This window comes from Gymnodraco acuticeps, unplaced genomic scaffold (assembly GCF_902827175.1).
Source record: "Gymnodraco acuticeps unplaced genomic scaffold, fGymAcu1.1, whole genome shotgun sequence".
Taxonomy (NCBI): domain Eukaryota; kingdom Metazoa; phylum Chordata; class Actinopteri; order Perciformes; family Bathydraconidae; genus Gymnodraco; species Gymnodraco acuticeps.
The window spans coordinates 568,025-594,006 of NW_022991033.1; the positions used below are offsets into that span (position 1 = coordinate 568,025).

General features: G+C 40.9%; 2 protein-coding genes across 3 annotated transcripts in view; one reads left to right on the forward strand and one right to left on the reverse strand.

The window, feature by feature from the left end:
- The first annotated feature begins 11,925 nt into the window (after nucleotides 1-11,925).
- Nucleotides 11,926-19,986, forward strand: LOC117559718 (profilin-2-like). 2 transcript variants are annotated; one of them, XM_034236405.1, is made up of 3 exons: nucleotides 11,926-12,265; nucleotides 15,053-15,245; nucleotides 17,640-18,028. In XM_034236405.1, the coding sequence occupies exons 1-3, from the start codon at nucleotides 12,137-12,139 to the stop codon at nucleotides 17,735-17,737; spliced, it is 420 nt and encodes a 139-aa protein (XP_034092296.1). In that variant the 5' UTR covers nucleotides 11,926-12,136; the 3' UTR covers nucleotides 17,738-18,028. The 2 variants fall into 2 exon arrangements, with proteins under 2 accessions (XP_034092296.1, XP_034092295.1); XM_034236404.1 differs by lacking the exon at nucleotides 17,640-18,028 and adding an exon at nucleotides 18,080-19,986 and having other exon boundaries at nucleotides 11,937-12,265.
- Nucleotides 19,987-20,649: 663 nt separating this feature from the next.
- Nucleotides 20,650-25,982, reverse strand: part of rnf13 (ring finger protein 13) — a 56,822-nt gene continuing 51,489 nt past the window's right edge. The window contains exons 9-10 of the mRNA XM_034236408.1: nucleotides 24,726-24,806; nucleotides 20,650-21,981 (exon numbers count right to left, since the gene is read on the reverse strand). Of these exons, the coding sequence (XP_034092299.1) occupies nucleotides 21,611-21,981; nucleotides 24,726-24,806 (452 nt within the window). The 3' untranslated portion in view covers nucleotides 20,650-21,610. The remainder of the gene's footprint in view (nucleotides 21,982-24,725; nucleotides 24,807-25,982) is intronic.

The window sequence follows — 25,982 nt, forward strand, 5'->3', positions numbered from 1 at the left end:
CTCATCTGTGTATCTATGTATTTAATCATCTATCTGTGTATGTATCTATGTTTATATGTGTGTATATATGTATGTATTTCTATATTTGTTTATGTTCATCTAAAGTTTCTATAAAACATACTATGATAAAATTAAAAAATAAATTATTAACAAAAAATCATGGCCAGATATTTTTTAATAAAGAATGTAAGAAGACAGTGTATATTGACACAGTGAGATTAGCAGTTCATTATAATGGTTGTAGAAACATGGAGAGTTGCCAAAGAAATGCCACATTTAATAACATTACCTTGTTCATGTTTGCATCCGTCATGAACAACTATAATTAAGACAGACAGCAGCGGAAAATCAAATATCCTAACCCAACGCAAACATACCACACAAAGTGCTCTACATGGCCAGTGGTACTTCCCATTTATAATTCATTTGGCTTGCAAATGAGAGCTGCTTTTAGGAAGACTGAGTCATGCGTATGATGAGTGGGTGTGTGTGTGTGTGTGTGTGTGTGTGTGTGTGTGTGTGTGTGTGTGTGTGTGTGTGTGTGTGTGTGTGTGTGTGTGTGTGTGTGTGTGTGTGTGCATGTGTGTGTGTGTGTGTGTGTGTGTGTGTGTGTGTGTGTGTGTGTGTGTGTGTGTGTGTGTGTGTGTGTGTGTGTGTGTGTGTGTGTACATGTTTAAACCTCTGGGTGTGTCATGTATGACCTGTAAACACGTGTCTGTGTCTTTAGGTGTGGTGGTCAGAGGACGAAGGTGTTGAGTTGTTGACTCACATTGTTTAGGGTAGTTCATCTATGGATAAAACAACTTGTTGCTTTCAGAGTCATGCTCACCTGACTGTAGCAGCGCCATATAGATAGTCTATATGGCGCTGGACTGTAGGCATTTGGACATATGTTTACTACAGGGGTAATCAAATGAGCTGTCATATAAACAAAACAAACTCAATTATGTGGTGCTTCTCAGTTTTACTTTCCAGGAACTTTTTCCCATGAACCAAAAAAGTTTTTTGTTTCTAAAAAATGTCCAGGTACCCCCCTTGAGAACTGCTACACAGTTAACTGGTTGAATTAAAAATGTGTGCCTGATGAGTTTGATATTAAGTGACAGGTAATTTAGTTTCTTAGTACAAAAAGTGTCAGCCACCATGGTGCATTTATGCAAATAGCTTTGTGGCGGAAAACAACTGCAATGAAGGGTTGCTTCTGTAACTGTAAATTATACAGTTTTAACACAGAAAATGTGACAGACGTCTTTATTATGATCTGTGGAAACTAAGATTAATGTGCTAAAAACAACACATCGAGACTGTCTCAGTTTCAGCCATTGGAAAACTGTGATGGATGCTATAAAACAAACATGCTCACATGTTGGATTAAAAATAGAGGAATTTCTGTTTTGGTGCGCAATAATCATTTTGAAGACACAAGCTCCCACAAAAAAATGCCTATTGATTCTAGCAGACCCAACACAATGGGAACTCCACTTGCAACAGGTGACTGAAAGCGTGTAACTTACAGTGACTCTTTCCACATTGTTTTGAATAAATGTGGCGACAGCAAGTTGGAATACAAGTAATTGGGAACAGCACCATCCCACAGACATTCAACATTGAAATATAAACAGAAACATGAGGTGGAGGCGTGTGGTGCAGTGGGTTGTGCGTTGGTGTTCGGATCAGGGGGTCACAGGATCAAACCCCACTGCAGTCAGCATGTCGTTGTGTCCCTGGACAAGACACTTCACCCCACGTGGGGATTGCCCACAGTATTGAGTATGTAAGTCGCTTTGGATAAAAGTGTCTAACAAGTAACATGTAATGTAATGTAATAAGGGGAAACATCACTGTTTGAAAGGTGATTTATTTTCTTCTTAAGCCAAAAAATATTAAAGCAATTAGCACTTTACCACAAAAGTTGGACCAAAAAAAAAAAAAGAATTCAGACATGGCAGGTAAACACAAGCATTGTACATACAGTATGTTTGCATTATAAATAACAGTAAAACCATTGGCATAGGTCTGTAAATCTGAGTGAAAGCTGTACTAATTGAATGGATGATAGACTTTTTTGTTGTCAGACATTGAAAACCTTCAATGTATTGTCAAATGGAGGATTTAAAAGGGACCTCGTTTCAGTTCTCAGTTCATTCTTAATAAATACACAGAAACACAGCCTGTATCAATTCTAGAATTAAGAGTCTTTCAGTGAAACAGTGAAACTGATCAGACCCTGAACATGTCCATCCAGAGTAACAACTCTTCCTCCTTCACTATGAATCATGACTATTCATCTGTGCAGAACAGTGGGCCTTTATATCCCATCTGTACATTATCATACCACGCTCCCAGGGTAAGTAGGACTGGGTGTACAGTAGCGTGTTGCTCTGCAGTAAAAACAACTGTGTCCTTCTGAATGACTCAAAATGTGTATTCCTGTTAAAGTATAAATGAAAGAAATAATGTATCTTCTTCACATGCTTTTAAGAAGAAAAGAGCAAAATGAAAATATAATTAGAGGAGCTCCTTTGACATATGTTTTTCTTTCTTTTTCTGTAACTGACCAAAATGTGATGATCCACATTCCTCAAGCATTTTTATGGAGAGAGCGAAAGAAAAAGGAGTTTTGCAAACCAAATGGAGGAACAGGAAACAACAAGGTTTCATACCAGGGCAGCTGAAAGTGTGTTTACGTTTCTGTACACATACTGGCCCTTTCTCATTTCATCAAATCCCCCTCCTCGACTCCTCGACTCCTCGACTCCTCGGTCCTCCGGTAGTGACCCGGAAATGCATTTCAGCACGCCATGTTGAAGGACATCTCATTTCTCTAAATGCACTTCGAGGACCGAGGATCGAGCGTCGAGGAGGCTCTCTGGAGGAGCTATAACCGAGGATACACTGATGGGTCCTCCACGGTCCTCCACAGCTCCTTCGTGGATGCATTTCCGGGAACAGAGATGTTTCAAAGAGTCGTGACCTTTATATATACAGTCTATGGTCGTGACGCACGGCCGGACTTATCTCAGCCAATGACAGCTCTGCATGTATCCCCTGGATATTATTTTATTAACTGCTTTCATCGCGACGCGATGTTTACAGTGAGAACAGCTGTGAGGTCCGTGCAGAAAGCAGAGCAGTGTGTATAATATATCACTCAGTATAACAGGCCTACTCTCTTTATTTGCTTTAGTTTAGTAGATATATACAAACAAAGAGTCGATATTTTTCTAAGACCATTTAGTGCTTCAAATTAGTTAGCTGTAGGTGCGTGTGTGTGGTACAGTGTGTAGGTGTGTGTGTGTGTGTGTGTGTGTGTGTGTGTGTGTGTGTGTGTGTGTGTGTGTGTGTGTGTGTGTGTGTGTGTGTGTGTGTGTGTGTGTGTGTGTGTGTGTGTGTGTGTGTGTGTGTGTGTGTGTGTGTGCGTGTGCGTAGATGCGACAGACAGACAGGTCTCAGTTGGTTTGGTGTCCTCTGCTTACTTTTAATACTTGTAAATACAACTTTTGGCCCGTAATTTATTTTCCTCATTGTAGCAACCAGCGAGAGGGGGGGGGGGGGGGTATCCAGTCTCTGATAGTGTTACGATATTATGAGAGTGCTCTGTTTGATTCTAAAATTGCATATATTTATATAAATATACATATATATATATGTGTGTGTGTGTCCGCATCTGTAGCCTGTTATTGTCTCATTATACCGCACTGTGAATGAATTAAAAGTAAATATATAAGTCGTCATGAACACATCTGTCCATCAGACAGAGGTCTGCTGTGCCCCCTGTCATCATTAATGGACGTCTCTTTAAAATGACCGCTCAGAGGAGAGGAGTTCTCATTTCTCTAACCGCCTGCTGCTTCCCCTCCTCTCTCCTCGGTTCCCCTCCTCGGCTCCTCCGCTCGCATCTCCTCTGGGCGGGACATGAGAGGCTTCTCAATACTCAAATTTCCCCTCCTCGACTCCTCGGTCCTCCGGTAGTGACCCGGAAATGCATTTCAGTGCGCCATGTTGAAGGACATCTCATTTCTCTAAATGCACTACGAGGACCGAGCATCGAGCATCGAGGAGGCTCTCTGGAGGAGCTCTAACCGAGGATACACTGATGGTTCCTCCACGGCTCCTCCGCGGATGCATTTCCGGGAACGGTGGAGGCGTGACGCACGGCCGGACTTATCTCAGCCAATGACAGTCTGCATGCATCCCCTGGATATTATTTTAGAAACTGCTTTCATCGCATCGCGATGTTTCCAGAGAGAACAGCTGTGAGGTCCGTGCAGAAAGCAGAGCAGTGTGTATAATATATATCACTCAGTATAACAGGCCTATACTCTCTTTATTTGCTTTAGTTATATCTAGCCTACAAACAAAGAGTCGATCTTTTTCTAAGACCATTTAGTGCTTCACATAATAAAATACACAACGGCTGTAGCCTGATTATGCTGTAGGTGTGTGTGGTACAGTGTGTAGGTGTGTGTGTGTGGTACAGTGTGTGTGTGTGTGTGTGTGTGTGTGTGTGTGTGTGTGTGTGTGTGTGTGTGGTACAGTGTGTGTGTGTGGTACAGTGTGTGTGTGTGTGTGTGTGTGTGTGTGTGTGTGTGTGTGTGTGTGTGTGTGTGTGTGTGTGGTACAGTGTGTGTGTGTGTGTGTGTGTGTGTGTGTGTGTGTGTGTGTTGTGTTGTGTGTGTGTGTGTGTGTGGTACAGTAGGTGTGTGTGTTGTACAGTGCGTAGATGCGGCGGACTGACGGGTCTCGGTTGGTTTGGTGTCCTCTGCTTACTTTTAATACTTGTAAATACAACTTTTAGCCCGTAATTTCAATTCTCCATTTCAGCGACCAGAGAGAGTGCTCTCATACTTTAAAATGTATATATTTATATAAATATATGTGTGTGTGTGTGTGTGTGTGTGTGTGTGTGTGTGTGTGTGTGTGTGTGTGTGTGTGTGTGTGTGTGTGTGTGTGTGTGTGTCCGCATCTGTAGCCTGTTATTGTCTCATTACCGCACTCTCAATGAATTCAAAGTAAATATGTGGGGGAACAATGTTCAGCTGATCTAACAGAGATTATAAAATACAGCGCTATGACAAAACACTCGACAGCTGATGCAGCTGTTGCCACGTAATAATGAACGGACGTCGCTTTAAAATGACCACTCAGAGGAGAGGAGTTCTCGGTTGCGTTGGGATAGTTTAAAAATCAGCTCCTAAATTCTAACCCTATCTCCTATTCCTTGACCTCTGAGTGAAACGTCACGGGGTTAAGGGATAGTGGATAGGAGAATTCAAAAGCACTTAGGAGAAGAGACTGCGGGGTTGCGTTCCGATAATCCAAAAATCAGCTCCTAAATTCTAACCCTATCTCCTATTCCTTGACCTCTGAGTGAAACGTCACGGGGTTAAGGGATAGTGGATAGGAGAATTCAAAAGGATTTAGGAGAGGTACTTTAGAGAATCCGAATGCACTTTCACTATCCGACGCGTTTATCCGACGCGTTTATGAGCCAGCGGACGTCATGAATGTGCGTCTGCTGCTGTGGGGAAACTATGGAAACTACAGTTTTCTATACAGCGGACTACAACATGGATGTTCAATAAGAACGACGGACTCATCTAGAGACTCTGCACCGTGCTCTGATGCTGTTGCTTTGCTTTATGAACGTGGACAACAGAGAAACATATTCTTCATGACCAAAGTTGGAATTTAAATAAAAAAGGAAAGTGAAACTTATGCTCATCACCCTCTCCCTCCGGTCCACATTAATACAAATGATCCCAATACGTATGATTGTATGAACTATGAAAATATCTTAAAATCAATACAAATGTATTTATTATAAACGTTAGTCCTTAACATCTATCACTGTGTATATCACCATTCAAACATCTTTTAAAAGTTGAACAAACCCCACACAGTTCAGTGAAATGTTGACTTTATTTGATCATTTCAGTAAAAACTAACGTTCATATTTCTCTTTTTGATTATAATACTGATGAACATTCAAAACAAAGCACTTTGGCAACTTACCACATACGTTTTAAAATGCGTAATAAGCACCGTAACTTTCATGATATCATTTCTCCGTCATAATCATTTGTTTCCGTGAACGGCCGACTGTTGTGTGACGCAAATGCTGCGGCTGCAAGGCATTGTGGGGCAGCATTTTCTCCTCTCCTTTCGGTTAGGGAGGTCCAGTGGTTCCTAAGCTAAAGGAGGTTATAAAGGAAGTTTGAAACCTCCTTTCCTATCATTCTAGAGAATTCGAACGGCACTTATCATGGCTGCCACTGAGGGACTTCCGGGTAATTTCACTCCGTTAGGAAGGTTCCTAAGCTAAATGAACTATTCGACTCCAGCCCTCATTTCTTTAAACGTCTGCTGCTTCCCCTCCTCTCTCCTCGGTTCCCCTCCTCGGTCCCGTGCTCGCATCTCCTGTGGGCGGGACTAAGTCTCGAGGAGGGGAGTCGAGGAGGGGAGTTAGAGAAATGAGAAAGGGCCACTGTATGCTTTTAATTGATTCAGTGCTTGCTGCAGGTAAAACATTTTTAATATCAGTATGAAGATTGTGTTATTGTTACGATTTTAAATCAATAAGACACATGAGTTCTCTCTTTCTGAAGTCTGTTTTATTTTTAGTTCAAGTCTTTCTTTTTCCGTCCATTGTGGGCGAGGCCTTCTGGCCGCATTATTGCTATTCAAATCCAAACTAACCCACTGCCCTTAGCGTGCCTTGGGTTTATGTAAGCTTACCTTGCGTGTGTGAGTAGGGAAGTGTCGTGTGCATTTGCGTATACACACTTTATGTGCCTAGTCATATGAGGAAAAAGGGTGCGGTGGGTTTTTCGTTTAAGTTCATTAGCATGTGTGTGTGTGACATCCACGAATTGCAGTCGCGATCAATGGGTGTGTTGATCCATTCCACAGATGGGGGGTGCAGGCCTCAGAAGAGACTGCCTCATTGTATGTACCGATATGTCCAACACATACTGACTCTGCTGGCCGTGCAGATGGACCACCTTTGACCTCCCACACTAACCTCCCTGAGGGGGTAAAGGTTACTGGAGTCAGGCTAGCATGTTTCATCCCAAGCTACCATGAACAAGAGATATGTTATCAAACTATAGCAGTGTTTTTCCAGCTCTACCCTGATCTCGTTGAGAAAATGTCCTTCATACACATTCTTGAAGGGATGCTCATTATGTTAAACCGCCTCTGACAACACAACTGTCAAAGCTTTTGCCTTCCAGTGTCTCAAATAGAGAGGATGTGTGCATCTTTAGCCCCCCCACCCCCACTCCTTGGCTACTATTGATTTATTTTGTATGTGACACACCTGGGAACTGGTGAGACATTTTCTAGGAACAGAGCAGCGCCACAGCTCTATCTTTCCTGCTGCTTAATATTTAATACCCTGCACTGCTGAGATGCCTCAAGAAGGAATGGCAATCAAAGGATAGTTATTTTTAAGTCTTGATGTGGTGTGGAGATTGTTTTTAGAAAACCAACACTCACACACACCATTTCTGCCAAAAGTTGTAAGGAAAAAGCTTTTTGAATATCTCTGTGGGTAATGTTGTGATTTAAGCTTGAATCCAAAGATCAGCCAATCATGTGTCATGGAGGGGAAATTATTTATTTAGTGATAAATCTCATTAAAAATACACCAAAGCATATCGGCATCTGAGAATGTTCACCTGTGTGAGTTAAAAATAGGTCGACCCTCTGTACTGCTACACAAGATAAAGAGCGAAGTAGAGTCATGAATAAATAATTGTGTCCAATTGAGGTGAAAAAATGGCATGCACTGTGTTTAGACTAAAAGACAAAGCAGAGCCTCCTGCAGTGTCAGAGTTAAAGTCAGGACTGCACGCTGATATCTTCAGGCCCGCTCAGGCAGCTGTAGCTCTGACCTGCATCCTCTGTCATGTTCGATGCTTCTACGATAGATCAACTAAGAATAAAAACTTGTTCTACTCTTGTACTCATTTCAGTATAAACGTATTGATTAGCATTTGTTCTGTGATTTTATTAAGAATCTACACCAAGAAGTTCTGTCTGTAGCCGAACTGTAATTGTTCTCTGTGCCATAGACTTCGGTTATCATCTAAAAATGATTTAAAACACAAAATTAGGCCTTAACGTTGCACTGTGACAAGCTCCTTTGATGATTTAATCGTAATGCTGTACGTTTTTTAGAATTGATCCAACAAACACTGTGCTAATGCTATAGAAACTCAATAATACATCACATGTGTATTCATCCACTAACTGAAATACTCCCTAACAAATAATGCACTATCCATCTCTTTAAAGAAGAAGATGCATTGTATTAATTCCCTAGGGCAAATCGAGTTTGAGTAACATTGCTAAAAGTTACAATGCCCCACTGTTTAAAAAATAATAATTCAAGCCTTTGATTCAAAGTAAAAATATATAATTGTGGTGTGTTTTTAAAAATGGAAGTCTTAAGGGGAGGAGCAAATGTACTACAGACAAACAGGAAGAGAAGTCAGAGAATATTTAGGGAATTATTACAACATTATTACAATATTATGGTGTTTTCATGGGATCTGTTGACAAAATAAAAAGGAACATCTCCAGCGTTATCCTTTAAAAACACTAAATACATATATGCAAAAATAAAATGATTAAAGGTGGGGTATTTAAGTTTGAGAAACCGGCTCGAGATACACTTGTTGTTATATTCCATGGAATGCTCTTAACATCCCGATAGCAATGAATATCTTAAGTGCTTTGACAAAATAACCATACAAAAATGTCATCGGTGGAAGCCGTGGCGCTGTAAAAAGCACGACCAATCATCTGACCCGGCCCGGCTAAAATAACTGGATGGCCTACCTGCCTGTCAGCCTTCCATCTGTGCACAAACTTATCTCGTGCCCTCATTGGTCATGTGCGCGTTCGTGTGTGTTGGAAGAGGGGCTCTGTAAGGAAGTGGCAGATTTTTTTCCAGCTGTGTATTTTCAAATTCTAGCGCACTCGAGCTGGTTTCTCCAAAATTACCTATCCCACCTTTAAGATATGTAACTTGCATGTTTACAATGTTTACAATTTAGCTAAATTGTTTAAAACCTAAAAGGGTCTGAATGGAAACAGCCTTAAAAAAGGGAAAACAGCTTGTTGGACTGTTAGTCATTCTGCAGTGACTGGGGACTGGGAGGTATGCATTGCTTTGTTTTATGGGGGTCGCAGGCCATAAAGACACACAATGTTGGCTGTCAGCAGCTTCACTGCAAAGGTATTGTTGCTTTTCGAAGAAGTTTACTTATCACGTTTCACATCTTTGTAGTCTTGGGGTTTTCCACTTCATTCAAAATATCTGTATGTTGAGCCAAAAACCGGTAAAAAAAACAATGGGTACGTTTATAAATCAGTTGCAGGCACGCGGTACTGTATACATGCATACGCCTGCTAAGCCAACAGAAAGGCACAGTGCCAGGTGTCAGAGTCAGAGAGTGCACTACACTGATTCACTGTCTTTAACACTATTGATACAGGATTGTTTCTATCCATTCACACATTGTAATGACATAGTCAAACTTCTACCATGAATGGTCAAATATGGACAACAAGTGTATGCAAAAAAGAAAAAGAAAACTGATATAGCCTGCAGGACACTTGTGTTTATCTCTGTGTTATCCAGCTGTTATGATGCTAATGGTCTTGTCCAAAGCCAAGCCTTTTCTAAAGCAAACAAGTTTGCTCCTTCATGTGACTCATGCGCAGTGGTTTGACTGTGAGCACTACTATTTTGACAGAGCAGAAGTGCAAAACAGAGGTGACCATGGAAACTGACAGCATCCAATGGGAGAATAGGATATGGGTGTGGGCGGCTGACTGATTGACAAGTCGCTCACTGCCTGGTCAATTAATAACTTGTTCTGCCGTCACAGAGAAGAACAAATTATTCACTGGAAGTTTCTTAAAGATAAAACAGTCACATGATGTAGAAGAACAACCCCTGCAGTATCTGTGAATATGAACTGAGCTCAGACAAGTTAAACCATCTCACTTGCAATGGTTGTTTAGTTAGTTGTTTACCTTTAGTTTTACACTGGTCTAAATGTAAATGATTGATTTGATGTCCATAATGTGTGTTTTAAAGTCAGGTATATCTGTGCTGTGAGTCAATAATAATATGCTTTCCATTCACGTCTTAACTGTGGTTGATTTGAACCAGGGGCCTACATTCTTTTGCTCAATAGAAGTAGCTCCAAGTGACCTTTTGCTACTTTATAAAGCATGTTGCAGGGTGCATGGTGCTGAAAAAATACTTCTCAAGTAGGTAATTAATATCCCTGGATAAACCTCAAAGATGTTATTACCTCAATAAGAGAAATAACGCAGGATTTCAGATTTAGGAGATGAACATCCATTTGTATACCCAGAGTTTACAGCGTGTCTTTGTGTTCTGTGAATTTACAGTTGGTGTACATTGAAAGAATAAAGGCTAGAAAGATCATAAAACAGTCATGTGCTTACCTCATTATGGTTTCCAGAGAGCAAACACAAACATACACTGTTGATACACACAGTGCATGATCGCCTGAGATTTTCATGCTTGTCTTTAAAAGAGGCGTCACAGGTTTGATTTCACCGCACTTGGATAACTGAGAAACTGCACCCTAACCTTCTGTAGTAAAAAACACTGAAACAAACACACTGTTTATGAAAGCATCCCCATTAATAACTTTGGTTTTGTTTATTCATTTGTATATTTCTTTAATACATGAAGGTTTTATGTTTTTACCACTTGTTTAATGTCTCAGTGTAGTTACTGTATGATACTGGGGTTTTGGGTTTTTTTTTTTAACTCACAAAATGTCTATCAACACCATTTATATTTTCACAAGAAGAATTTTCCAAATATTCTTAAATTTGGTGACTTGTAATTTAGTATTGACAAGGTTTTAACATCTTGAGAATGTATCTGACTTGTGGAAACCTGAATAAAACCATACAACATCGACGCTGCTTTATTGCATCATGGACACAGCCTGGACTGAAAGTATGCTCAGAATGTAAACGTACACACATATATGGAAATATAGCTTCTCCCCTTAACTTAGCACGACGGGCAACTCCTGGAGTCTTCCGTTAGGACTGTTCTTTAAGGACTATAAAATGCTGGTTTAGATTCACTCGTTTTATTTACTTTATCTATATTTCCTTCCTGACAAAAGTGTCATCTACTTACAGCAGGATATTAATCCAGAGATATTTAAGCCATGTATATTGGTGATCCAAAATTGCCCCCTAGGCCTAGCATAATGAGAGTGTGCGATTGCTACTGAATGTTTCACCCTATTATGACCTAGTGACCTTTTAAAGGTTTTTACCTGTCTCTTCGTGGATGATAAGAAACCCAAATGACTGCTGAAAACTCAAAAGAAAAAAAAACGACTAATCATTATATGGATTTCTGTAAATCTGCTGAGTGTGTTTATGTTTTTATCTATCTGCCCAGCTGATTAAAGTGGAGTGGTTATCTTAAATCAAGAGCTAAATAAAACTGTGAATATGAAGATATTGTATGATCCGGGAGTTAGAGCTTGAGAAAAAAAGAGGTAAGAAGTTAATGGAGCTTTATAAGGTAAACACTAATGTGAATTGTTTTCTTTATTTTACATAGTAATGTTATTTATTTCACCACTTTGCTTTGCAAATTAAATGTCAGAGATCTACACCACAAACCACGACAAATGTTGCTAAACACACTCAAACTGAGTAAATGTGATTTTAGACTCCCTTAACATCGTATTAGTCATACAAAAATAAGAAGAATAGTAAGCTGAAACTGATGAGGAGAGAAAAAATAGTCCGTCTTGTTTTTTGCCACGGTATATTCATCCGCTGCGCATTTTATTATGCAATGAGGCAGCAGGGCGAACAACGACCTGGGCGGAGTGATTTTAGTGAGGACTACACCCAAGCGCCTGTCCGAATGCAGCGGCTTCTCTTCGTTTCCTAGACCAGAAGAAAGCCGGGACGTGACGGAGCCGGGGGGGTTCTGCTTGCTGGAGGCCCAATAAATACAGCTTCTTCACTGCGTCTTCGTCGCTCAAGAGACCTCTGTGATCTAACTTGACCCTTCGTCTTTTTCCGTCCTAGAACTAATTTCACAAACATGTCCTGGCAAAGCTACGTGGACAACCTGATGGCTGATGGCAGCTGCCAGGACACGGCCATTGTTGGGTACACGGACGCCAAATACGTCTGGGCATCTTCTGTCGGCGGTACATTTGCCAACATAACGGTTAGTACGCTCTGTGTGTCAGTATCTATGATTACATGAGAGGAACAGTCATGTTGCATGCCGGTGGGTTTCCCTGCATAGCCAGGCCTTGATGAATGAGGATAAGGCGAGCGGTGTGTGGTACACATGGTATCCGGTGGTCACAATCAAGATGCATTGGCACGTACGAACCGTTGCTTTTCTACCCACCAGCAGTGTGGTATGGTTTTCATCACTTCCAGTTAACGTTACATTTATTTGTAGGTAATGTTTTTAGAAATTGTCACAAGACCAGTCGGGGAAACCAAAGCCAGTGACAAACAATACCGCAAACTCAAGCTAAAGAGACTAGCTCCAGCTAACGCTAGCTTTACCAGCCGCGTCTGTCTTTGATACCGGTCAGACGAGGGAGGCGGAGAAAGCATAGCGGATTTCAATCATTTGTTTTTTACCCACTCTTATTTTTATAAACCATTACTTTTGGATTTTGTTATTAGTTCATTTAATTTTAGCATACCACACAATGTAACGGTAATATTGGTTAGCAGACTACAACTCGCGGTTAGCTCAAATCAGGCCGGTCATCCCCGTTGGAAAATCATTATCAGCTAACGCTAATAGCGCAACTGGAGCGGTGCCTCGCAATGCGTACTTTCTCGCTTGGGTTCCGTTGGTCTTTCTCTTTTTTCCCTGCTCTGTTTCTGTGGATCGCACTGCTGCTACCGCCCCTTATTTTTCCAAGATGGCGGATACACTCCCAGTTTCTTATTCATTTTGTTCATGGAAGCCAATCGAGCAGTTTAGTCTCGGTTAACCATTACATAAGCCATCCACCTTTTGTCTTTCTTTACTTTTTTAACTAACCGCACATACACCTATGTTGATGGTAGCATTTACTTGAATATAACTTTGCTAAACAGTCTTCACTGCTTCGTTGAGCCTCCATTTTGTCTGTTAAATAAATGTATAAGGCGATAATTAAAACGTACTTGTGTGAAGTTGATTAGCTGTAATTTGAATCGGACACACGTTCGTTTTTAGGAGAATGTTGGGTATAAAATGGCAGCCCATGCTTCAGACGAGTGCACGAGTTGTTAACGGGAGTGTCCGCTCGCACAACCGGCTCAGAGTAACGTTATCTTTGGACGCATTCAATTAAATTACATATTTCTGTCCTTCTGGAAGTCTCATGTGAAGCCAGAGCTAATTGCCATATTACCAGCTTGCTCTCGACCTTAGCTAGCCTGTTTTTGCATATACCAGTTGATTAAATTAGCTAAACCAAATTCGCTGTATGAAGCAGAATCTGTGAAACGGCAGTGCTAGTTTACACAGCGCGGGCTCTCGATGGGTAGAAAGCCGGTGACTGTAATGCATCCTTTGACCGGGCCTTAACGTGCAGCTAGCCGCCATGCTAACTGTGTCTGAGTCAGTAGAAATCCTTTGAGTTTCCAGTTTTGTCCTGAAGCGTTTCGTGTGTGCCATGACTGCGCAGTTCTTGAGTTAAGGGGCGACGCCTTTTGTTCTGCAGATTGGTTCAAAGACCATTTAGGGTAATCTGTACCATGTAAAGAGTGTAGTGAAATACACTTTTTCACATAATCAGTAGCACTCTTTTACAGAATATTTGTTGCCATTGTTTTGGTCAGCTGCAGTGGGCCTTAGATATTTCAGGGCTTGTCGGCTATTGGAGTCACTATTGTCTTTAACAGTGTATTGCTAGATATCATTTCTAAAGACTTGATTTACATATACTGTCCCCAAAGTGTAAAACAAAAAAGCTTTTAACAAATCGACAGACTTTTGTTTTGTTTATTAGGATGTCTTTAAAAAACAACTTTATTTTTGTACCATTGCAGCATTTTACACTGTCTAACAATATAAGAAGCCTCTTTTCTATGGAAGTGTTTGTGACCATAAATGAGAACCAGAATTGGATGCAACTAGTACAAGGAGTGAAAGGCCTTAAAGTAACACATCTCGCACTAGAGTCTGAAGCATTATTTTATTCTGCTGGGATGTAAGATTCCAGTGATAACCTCGGATACCCAAGAGCTCATAGTATTCTATAGATCATCTCAGGTAAAGGGCAAATATATTTGTAGACTTGCACCCCATGTCATCTGGAATTAAACTCCATATTCAATCCCAAAAGTGCCAATTTTCTAAATCTCTAACCCAACACTTGGGTCTTACGATTTGCATGGTACAGGAGACCTTTGACAGTGTGTAACCTTTTTAATGTCTTTTAAGCCACACTGGAGAGAGGCAGGTCATTTTATGCTGTGGGATTTAATAAAAGGAACTAGCTTCGTTAATCATCTAAGACTATCGTCCATATGTCCACGGTTTACATTAGTTGAATTAAACAGTGTTTTAGTCCTTCTTTTGATAAAAGATAACATTTGAATCCTTCAAAAACATTAGTACCAGTTTAATGTATGATATATTTATGATAAATATTGTGAAAGGGTTTTTATTTGAAAATGAGTTGTTCAGATATGTTCTTGTTGCTTCATAAATGATGCAACATCTCAGGAGTGTGTCCTTTAATGGCTCTGTAAGGTATTGCTTGCTGAGGAAAAAAATGTTTTCCTACCGGCTCTTCATTTGAAAGACCTGTTTCTCAAAAGGCTTGACCGCACCAACACGTTCGTGGAATTAATCAGAATTGTATTCAAAGAGCATTAGAAGAACGCCTACAAAAGGCCAAATGTAAAATAATTAGCAGTCTCTGACAGAATTAATCAGTATTTTGCATTTTTAAAATGGATGTACCTAATTTCTTGGTTTTGTGTTTGCCTCTAGCCTGAAGAAATTGACGTCCTAACAGGGAAGGACCGTGAGGCATTCTTCTGCGGTGGGATGACCTTAGGCAATAAGAAGTGCTCCGTAATCAGAGACAGCCTCCCTGTTGACGGCGACTGGACAATGGACATCCGGACAAAGAGTTCAGGAGGAGAGCCAACATACAACATTTCTGTAGGCAGAGCCGGCAAAGGTGAGCACCTCGTTCAGTGTCAGTCAGAAAGCTTTCAGTAGTGCTACAGTGACAGCAGAGCCTGAATGATAGTGCCGTTAGTTTAGCTACAGTTACAGACCTTTGTGTTGTCTGCATGTGGGATAGACCTTGAATGCACCTTTCCTCAATATATGATGAACACAGGTGTTTAGGTGTCTGTTATTATTGAATGTAGTTTGATTATGATGGGGAACAACTGCATATCAGCTAAATGTAGTCTTGATAAGTAACAGGTTAGTAAGGGGCAAGTTCATATAAAGAGGACGGGTAAAAGGAAATGCCCTTAAAATATGACGTATTAATCCTCTATGCCATTACTTCAATCAGATACAGCTGTTTATCAGTTGAATTAAATAGAGCAGGATATATTTTGATAGCATCGGTAATAAAGTCTAGACATCTTACAGATCATTCTAAATAATTGACAACGTGTCTTTCCCAGTTTCTTATCGTTTATATCTGTCTTAAATATTGGTTGTCTTGAGGGATTTCCTGGCTCCTGGCGTATATATCCCAATTCTGATAACTAATATAAGCCACTGAAATAAAATGTATTAGAACAAAATCCATGATTTGAAAAAATGTAATTACATTATGTCCCTACTCTATATAAAAGTTTGCAAAACAGTAGATACACTTCTAATACTTACTTGCTACTATTTAGCCCTTAACCTCCACCCCAATACATTCTGAGTCAAATTGAAGGTTTATTAGTTGATTGTAACTCCCACATGTTGGGTGTGTTAAACAGCAGTAAAGCTGCCATGTGGTTTGTGCTGCACAGCTGACACTGTTTACCACAGAGGTCAGAACTCACTCATTGATCTCTATTTAAACAAAGATTTATTTAAAGTTAATGGAATAAATAACCCAATTTATGAACTTGACTTTTATGAAAATTCTGATTGGCTGCGTTCATTATTGTAAATCCTTTAATTAATAAAAAGTATATGCCTACAGATTTATTTTTAGAATGACTGGCTTTAAAAGGCCTACACCTAACTGTCAAAAAAAATGAATGTGATATGCCTGAGAGTTGTGCCAGCTATCCGGCTGCCTGTATGGGCCCCGATGCCCTGTCCTCCCCACTTTACCCAGAAACGACTAAACCTTAGAGGTAAGACTGTAACTGGTTCCTGTTCTCCTCTCACCGGGCTCACTCTTTGGGCCGGGATTTCCTTAAACTTTCTAAACTGCATGCCCCTTCCTCTTTCCTGGTTAACACACCCTACCCTCAAAAGTATGAATCTGTTCCGCTGGTCACTCGCTTCCACTACGGCCAGTAAAAGACTTACATTACAGGGCTCTTACATGTATTGAGGAGAGGTACCACACGCATGCTGCTGGTTCTGCATGTGTGCCGCATTAGTCATGGGCAGTATCCAGTCGAAGCTTACATTTCCTAGTCTCTGCTGCTGGCATGGCGTGTAATGATTACAGAGGAAACCAGGAGGAATTCTTAGCTCCTTGGATCCTAACACCTGGTCGCTTATCGAAAATTAGTAGAAAAGCTGATTTTGCAGCATTTATGGCAACCAGTGTGGTACCTTTGGACTTGTTGCAAAGAAATGTCGGTACCACTTTACAATAAGACTACCCTCATAAAGGGTTTGTAATTAGGTTGTAAACACTTTATTAATCATTAAGAACCATTTATAAACCAGTTCTAACATAGTTTTCATACATCAACACAGGCTCACTATTTGGCAAGATGAATAAGCCTTATATTGGCTGCTTAGCGAGAATCAACTCGGTGAGCAACAGATACCAAGGATGCTGGCTAATGAAGAAGATGAAGTAAGCTAAGTAGCCATAAGGCTTAGCAGTACAGATAAATGTGGGCTCACTATTTGGCAAGCAACCGGTCACAGTTGCCCTGTTTATCTCATGTCTTATAAAAGCTTATTAATGATAGATAGATATATTTATTTATTTAAATACATTAAATCAATAAATTGTCTGGATTTAGTGTAAATTGTGGTCAAAGTTTGATTTGGAGAATGTGCTCCTTTTTTCTTTTGAATCAATAGACCTATCAAACATTGCTTCACTCTCAGTGATAGTCATGAGAGTTTAAAGTGAACACAACAGTCACTACGGCTCTGAGCTCTGCCTGATAGACTGGCGAACAGCTTTGCATGCGTCCTTTACTTTAATCTCCCGCTGTGATCACTTCCCTATTGTAATGTGTGATGTCTTCACCACCAGCAGCACTGACAAGAAATGAATGTTTAGACTCGATACAGCCGCTCTGGTTTCTGTGCCATTGTCCTCCTCTGTAGCCGTCTGTCTGCCTGCTGCTTTTAGCACTTCTCTTTTCACGTGTGGGCTCTCCGCACTTTCTCTAAATGTCTTCTGTCTCTTTTCTTTCAGTCTTGGTCTTGGTAAAGGGCAAAGAAGGGGTCCATGGAGGCGGATTGAATAAGAAGGCATTCTCCATGGCAAAATACTTGAGGGATTCGGGGTTTTAGTTTAGTTTTCATGTAGTTATGTGGCTTAGTTGCAGGAGATTAAAAAAAACATACAAAAAGGAAAACGAAAAATATCAAACTTTGATAAAAGATAAAAAACAAATAAAATAATTACTGTCGAGCCCATGTTTCCCCAAACTGTCCGATTTAAACAAAATCCCAGGAGCATTTCTAACATAGCACAGGGTTCAGGCTCTGTCAACAATGTAGCCCACATTTAGGATAAATAAAGGTTTTGAATTGAATTTAGCAAGGTGGCAATAAAAGAAGTATATTTTCCAGTCCTGCTATCACCACGTCTGTTCATTTCCTTTGTTTTGCTTCTTCTTTTGTGTACTCTAGCATTGGTTTTTGTCATGGGGAAGGAAGGTGTCCATGGAGGGCAGCTCAACAAGAAAGCATTTCATATGGCTGAGTACCTGAGGAAGTCCGGATACTAAAGCAGCCTACACCCCGCCACCTAGCAGCTCACCCTTACCACCCTGTTGCATTTCACACTTCTTCCAGTCCTAGTTGGTAGTTACTTTTGTTTTTCTGCCTTCTCTCCTCCTTATTTGTTATCCCCCTCCCCTCCCCATTAACACACTTGTGCTGTGTACTCTTATCCCTTAAGCACTATAAGTTGATCCATAGCAAAGATGAGCATGTTGCTAACAGGATGTCTTGACAAATCTGTACTTAACCAAGACCAGCAAAAGAAAAAACCTGGCCAAACACTCGGACAATGAAAGCTAAAGCGTCAATTTGAAGTAAACCTTTCCTTTTGATTTCTCTGTCATGATTCTTAATCCCTCCCTCCCGACAATACACACTCCCTCCTGAGCAGCCGATGCCTTTTAGAGCACTTGAGCGGTAACCCAGCTCGTCACGACTTCTGGTTTAATTTCCTCCATGTCCGGAGGGGAGACTGCATGCATACGCCGGTCAACTGTCGCTTCTCTCCGCCCCCCCCGCGCACCCCCTCCTGCCAAAAATGTTGAGTTCCTCCCCCTCTCCGTTTCCACATCCTGTTCTCAAAGCAGGCGACACTACAAACCTCACAGAACTCTCATCTTGATCTAACACTACACAGCAACCAACCAGTCCTCCGACCCCGCTGTCTCCAGATCCACTGCTCTGTCCTGAACACATTTTATAAAAGGGGGGGGAAAGCGTGTATGGGGGGGGGGTGCTCGGACCGGCTCAGCTGACGACCATGAGCCGGATTTGAGAGCGTTTGTCGTCCAGATGCCGGTAGCCTCTCCTCCCGTCATCACAACACAAAAACCCCAAGGACATTCCACAGTAACAATGGCTCAGGCACTTAATACTGTTTTTGTTTGCCAGCTCCTGTAATATATTTTCTTTTGTTTATCTTTGGAAAGGCTGCCATTTTTGGACAGTAGTTATCCCAGCATACAACCACCTGGAAGGTGTCCAGTTTGAATTTATTTTTATTTTTATAGGACCAAGTGTAGTCGAAGCTCGGGTGTTTATACAATTGCTCCAAACCATGTGAAGGATGACTGCTAACTCTTTTTGATGAAGGAAACACTAACCAGACAATAATGCTTACTATGGTTAAAAAACATCTGAAGCTACAGGGCAGGTAAGGGTGGGAGTATCTGAAGAAAATTCTCACTACATTGTTTTTTTTCTTTTTTTGTTTAGAAAACAAACGACTGCATTTGTACAAACCCATGCTGTGTTGACAACTACAAAACTGTGGAATAAATTGCCTTTACTCTGTAGTCAGCTGAGTTCTGGGGTATCACACGGTCTGTCCGCGCTCACTTCTGCTAACTGTAACGTCCAACTGATATAAAAATAAAATAAAAAAACCTTTTAAAAGTAGAAGTGACACTCAACGGGAGATGGGATTGGTTGGAACGAAGACGCTTCTGGTTGTCTTGTTGAAACTGAAGTGCAGAACCTGTGTATCCTGTGCCATAATATAGAGATCTGTTGCTGTTGTAAGATGGATTTTACCCACTGTCCACTAAAAAGTCATTTCATTGGCACTTTTTCTATTATTTGCTTCCGCTCCACTGTTTAGGCCTTGTGAGATATGTGTACTCAAAAACAACTGTTTCAAGTCCTGTTTGCTGATTTATGTTCATTTCCTTTCTCCTCAACACTTTTTTTTTCTTCTTACATCTGGGATAGTATCTTATAATGCATCTGATTTCATATGCATAAAACCAAGAAATGCCATAAATTGATTTATCACTTTGTTTACAGACAGATCAAATAAATTTATTCCAACCAGATAAATGTTTTTCTGTTTTTATTATGCTAAATGCTGCCTCTTTTTATTGAAGGAATGGTTTAACGTTTTGGAAAATGCACATGTTTGGTTAGCTGTTAAGAGTCAGAGAAGATGAATGTCACATTTGTTTCTGAAATCTCAATTTTTCAGTTTCACTATTTATGGTTGCTTTGAGTCAGATTAATCGGTAGTGCTTATTCAGATACTGAATATTTGAAGGGTTAAAACACAACTTGGAAGCCTACTCAGAAGAGATGTTAAAGCAACAGGATATCTACTTTGAAGTGTTGTCTATTTAGTAAATTCAAAATGTGAACTAGAGATGGCAAATTACAAAAGTCCTCAGCCAGAAACACCGGGGGGGGGAGCTTCAAACCTCAAAATTGCTTTCTAATTGAGAAATAAGTCCTATAATTGCTAATGAGCCATGTCGGACTTAAACGGGCTGATTTGTGTCATGTAATCATTTCATTACACTGACCGAGTTTACTGTGGAGCCTATAGAAGTCCTTAAACACTGCAGATGTACATATTGAGACGGAAAGGTTCCAAACACAGGCGTCTGAAGCAAAAGCAGGATCTAGGAAGGATGGATGTCCGATTAATGGCTGAATACATGTGTTTCCACTGAACTGAGGACATTACAATTATTCACCAGGAAAAGTTTCCGTGTCATTTTCATTTTATTGAAGTGAATTCATATCAAGAACAGACACATGAGCAGGAAAACACTAACAAGACATCAACTGAAAAAGGCAACAGGGTTTATAAACAAAAAAAAATCAAGCCATGTTATGGAGAAGAAAAACAAGCATATTTACTATAAACTTCAAATGAGATAAGGTCAGTTAAATGTGTGTCACAGGACTATCCACCAATAACGGCGCGTGTTAAGAGTGATAGGTCTGCAGCAGCCAGAAGAAGTTCCCCACAGGCAGCGTGAGTTTCCACTCGAGTGTCTCTGCACAACGTGACGTCACATGGAGACATTCTTAGCCACGAGTTTCTCAAACTGGTTTGGCTTCAGTTTGTCAGAGTGATTCGTAACAGATTAACCGTGGCACAAAACAGACAGGAGCACCTTGGCTCCCTCATATCAGGCTAGAGATACATTGGCAAAACCATATTGCTGTGGCTTAAAATGTTTCTGTAGTTTTTTATTTTACAAAAAGGATGCTGCATAGCAGTTGTTGGAGTGTCAGTGTAGCATGTATGTACAGTAATGAACCTCCATCTGAAACATGTAGAAGATGGTCAAAGGTTAAGATGCAACTTATTGTGATTTATACTTTTTATATACATAGTACTTTTACTGAACAAGCGTGATGTTTCTAGGACTTTTCCATCCGTCTATCATCTTTGACTAAAGAGTACAGTATAAAAGTCTACTGTACATCACCAACCTGCCGCTCCCGACTTCCTGTCACACATCAGCACTTTATCTGAAATCATGTAAAAAAAAAACGTAGATATGCATTTGAAACTTTGTAAGGACAATACGATACAATGTCTTGTAAGCAGTGACAGAAGAGAGATGAATCTGTTTTGTGACCCCCCCCACCCAATGTCTCTGCAGCTGAGAGGTTGTGGGGTGAAGGGAGGGGGGGTTTAGTGCCAACAATCAGTCAAGCTTGGGGCAGGTCCTGCTCGTGGTCTTCAGAGCAGGGCTGCTGCATCTGCACCACCACGGTTTCCACGGTGACCTCGTCGTCGCTGTCGCTGCTGTCCAGCTCGTCGTCCTCGTAGTCGGAGGACTCGGGGTCCTGCTCGGAGCGAGAGGCCCCCGACATGGTGCCGAAGGAGTGGGCGCTGGTGGAGGCCAGGGAGCGCAGCAGGGGGGTGCTCTCCGACACCTCCTCGTTCTCATCGAGGCCGCTATCCCCCTCCTCGGAGTCCGAGTCAGAGTCCCCCTGCGACGGGACCACCTTCTGCTTACACACCGGACACGTCTTCTTGGTCTTGGTCAGCCAGGGGTCCACACACTTGCTGTGGTAGGCTGCGGGCGACAGTAACAGTCAGCGGAACAAAGTCATTTATTATAATTATAAAGCGAGTTAACGACCTGTTAGCACTTGAAAATACCCTGTGTTGTTTTGTTGTTCTTAAAAGACAACTTCTCATTGTCAACAAATCCAAAAAAGATAAGATAAGAGGATCTTTATTGATCCCAAATGGGGAAATGTTTGCGTTGCAGCCAGGGGCGGTTCTAGGGGGGAGAGCCAACAGGGGCCAGTGCCCCTGTAACACTGAACAGGGACCCCCCTGTGGCCCCCCTCCAAAAAAAAGGTTACAATAGTACGATTTATTGGAACTAAATCAAATCAGAGAACCGGATGTACAGTGGAGATTAAACTGTTCATTACCTTATATAAAAGCAAATACTGCAGGGTTTCCCACACATAGACTATACTTGGGCGGGCCGCCCAGGTATATTAACGGCCGCCCAAGTATATTTCGCGACCCATTTATTTTTTTTTTTTTTTTTTTATAATTTTTTTTTTTTTTTTTTTTTTTTTTTATTCGTCCGTGACCACGACGCCATCTGCGATCGATTAACTTGTAGACAATGATCCCTCGCTCCCTTGCTCTGATCTCGCCTCCTTCTGGCCTGTGAAGTGGCCTGCCTCACACAGGGTGACTGGCTGTCCACATGATGTGGCCTGCCGACATGGCCACTGTCATACAGATCATAAATCAAAGCCCTTGATTGGTCTCTGTGTGTCATTCAAGCTCGGGATAACCTCAGCTCAGGTGAGGTAAAGGACTCTCTGAGTGTTTAGATAGTTAACTTAGTCTAAGTTCTCAGTGGGTCTCAAACGATGTGGTCACCATTTATGTAAACACATATTTCCATTTGAGAGGGTAGTGATTGGTCTAATGGATAGTGAGGTGGGCTGAAGATCGGAAGGCTGTGAGTTCAAATCCCGCCAGGAACACCACCACTAGTGTGCCCTTGAGTAAGGCACTTAGCCCTTAGTTACTCCAGGGAGAATGTCCCTGTAATCGGTCATTATAAGTCGCTTTGGATAAAAGCGTCAGCTAAATGAAATGTAATGTGATTAGTAAAATATGCATGAATAAATAAATAAAAAGTTAACTAGGTGAAAAAAGGTAAGATACACTTTTAAAACTTGTTGAGAGAAAACTAGTCTTTGCTGCTGCCTCAAAGAGGAGCAGGGGGAGAGGATGGAGAGGGGGGAGAGGAGGGAGACAGGAGAGGCTGATTCAGGAGCACAGACACACTCACAACTATAAATGAACCAAAACTAAATTAATAAACAAGTTTCAGTGTTTTTTTCATATTGGAAATGGTATGTTATTGGTTATGGCCTTGATTTTATGATTATTGAAATGTATACAGTTCTGTTAAATATAGGTGTTTCCATAGATCTAGTCTCTTTATTTTCCCCTCAAAATGCACCAGATTGATGCATTTAACTCCAAAATAAAAAATAAAATCTTACCGGGGGGGCATGCCCCTGGACCCCCCTAGAGGATTTGAGGTCGACCCCCACTAAAAATCACATGGATAGGTTCCTAAATACATTAATAAATACATTTATTTTTTTAAATAGTAACCCATTTCCATATGTTCATGTGTGGATAGTAGATTTAAACTATAGGGCTATCATTATGGACCCTGCCTGTACCTGTACCTGTTCGCTCTGCCATCACGTGAAGGGTCTGCTAACAAGCGACCAACAGAAAGGTTAATGTTGTTGCACGTCACCTCAACCCCCCCCGCTACCACCATTCCCATACACACAGGCGTTGGAGCTGTTCTTCATGAAATCCCAGAAGGATGAAGTGCTCTGAAAAACAGTGCCATCTTTGCGCAAAATGATTATACCGGAATGAAAAGTCAATAAATAATGTTGTTAAAACTTTTTTTTTTTTTTCGCGCACCCCCCCTTGCCACCACCCGCCCAAGTATATTTCATATCTGTGGGAAACACTGTACTGTTTATGTTTTTAAATTAAATTGTCACTTAAAGTTACTAAAACAAATACTCTAAATAAAAAAAACTACAAATACCAATAACTGTATTTTATGTTTATTTTACACAATTACTTTATACTGTCTTTGTCTTTGTAACCCACTTTTATTGTGCCCCTCATGAAATCACTGGCCCCAGCCTGGCCCCCCCCCAGTAAAATTGGTCAAGAACCGCCACTGGTTGCAGAAGCATAAAAGACAACAAAACAAGGCATTGCACATAAGTAGATATTAAAGAGTAAAAATAAACAAAACTAGAATTTAAAACATCTCAAAATAGAATTAAAGCAGCATTAAAAAGTAAAAAATATAGAGTAGACCGTGAAGATAAAACATCTATAAACTCTGACAATAAAACACTATTGCAGGTTCTGTTTCAATCTGTTGGATATAAAAATTCTGCCTCTGTAGCCAAAGCCTGACGTAGCTTATTTCTCTGCACCAGTCTGCCAAAACTATTGAAAACACATTAATGAGCAACAATGGGTGGAGGGTTTCTTCATTATACTGAGCACTGTCATTTAGTTGATGCCAAACCATCCTAGGACCCTCATTTAACTTTGGGCTCATGGGCATTGTTGACAATAAGAAAACATATATGAAGAATGATAGAATAAGTATTGTTGGATTTTGTAAGAAAAAACGGTTTTAATCTTAAGCAATGCTCTCCTCGGTTGGCCTGTGTTGAGTTTGGTGTCACACAAAGGTAAACAGTTGATCTACAGTGCAGGATTCAGACTCACCATGAGAACAAGGCAAGACTCGGAGCTTGTCCCCTTCTTCATATTCGTCCAGGCAGATGGCGCACACATCGTAGTTGTCTCCTGTGTGGAAAAAAGTGTAGAAATCCACCATGATCCATCCATTTTATTATCAAAAAGAATACAAGAAATAAGGTTTAATAAAAGTAGTTACATTACATTACATATAATTTAGCTGATATCCAAAGAGACTTGTAAAAAAGTGCAAGAATCATAAAGAATCAAACTCCGAACAACAAGGAAAGTGCAGATATATTCACTTCAAGCTAAAATCAGTTACAAGGACTAAATTAATTCAACAAGTGCTGCTTGTTTTTCTTTTGTTCCCCTTAATTGCCAAGGGACAGTCAAAATAGATTTCATTAACTGCATGTCTCATGTTGGATAACATCAGGTAAAATAAATAGTAAAGAGACGAGTGACTACGGCAGTTCAGAAAGGTTATTATTCGTGCAAAGAAGATTAAGTGATTTGTTTTTTTGTTTTCCTCAAAATCTTTGATGCCAGGTGGGTCCATGACGTATCTGGCAGTAAGGAACTTTAGCCGCTTTATGAGTCTTATTTCCCTAAATCGTATAAATTGTGTCAAGTCTAATCCCAGGAAGAATCATCGCTGAATCGTCAGAGCTGCGTTTCCTGACGATACAGGAGGTATTTCTGTGCACTGAAAGCTCAGGAATGTATCAACGCACTCCCTTCCACATTCCTCAGCCTTCTTCTCATTTCCCCTGCCTTCCTCTTCCCTGGCCGGGTGCAGGGAGGGGGGGGGGGGGGGCAGGCTGTGGGTCGGTGTGTTTATATAAGCTCTAAATGAGCATGTTTTCCCCGACCGGGCTCTCTGTGTCCGTGCCAGGGCTGCATGTGACCGTATAAGGATGGGGAGTCACATCGCCCCCCACCACCTCCTCCTCCTCTCTCCGAGTGTGAGCAACTTCAACTTGAAGGCGATGTTTTCAACTCTGCTGCCTTAACCATAATCATTTATATGTGCAAAACATAACTTTTATAGTCTCTCAAAACGTAATATTTTCATGTTCATTTAAATGCTGCTACTTTTCTTTTTTAGCCATGGATGAGTCCTTAATACTTTTATTTCATATGTGTGCTTTTTCTTTATGTTTAAACATGTTAGCTACTTTATTACTGATTGCCTTTCATGTGCTATGTCACTTTTGCTGTAGATTTGCCCGCTGCGGGACAAAAAAAAAAAACTTTCAAACTTTGAGCGTGTTTCTCTCC

What these genes read in the sequence shown, in the direction of transcription:
- LOC117559718 (XM_034236405.1), top strand. Translation starts at nt 12,137, where the DNA reads ATGTCCTGGCAAAGCTACGTGGACAACCTGATGGCTGATGGCAGCTGC. An exon ending in GTACATTTGCCAACATAACG is followed by an intron (nt 12,266 to 15,052) that starts GTTAGTACGCTC and finishes GTTTGCCTCTAG; the next exon opens with CCTGAAGAAATTGACGTCCT. An exon ending in TGTAGGCAGAGCCGGCAAAG is followed by an intron (nt 15,246 to 17,639) that starts GTGAGCACCTCG and finishes CTTTTCTTTCAG; the next exon opens with TCTTGGTCTTGGTAAAGGGC.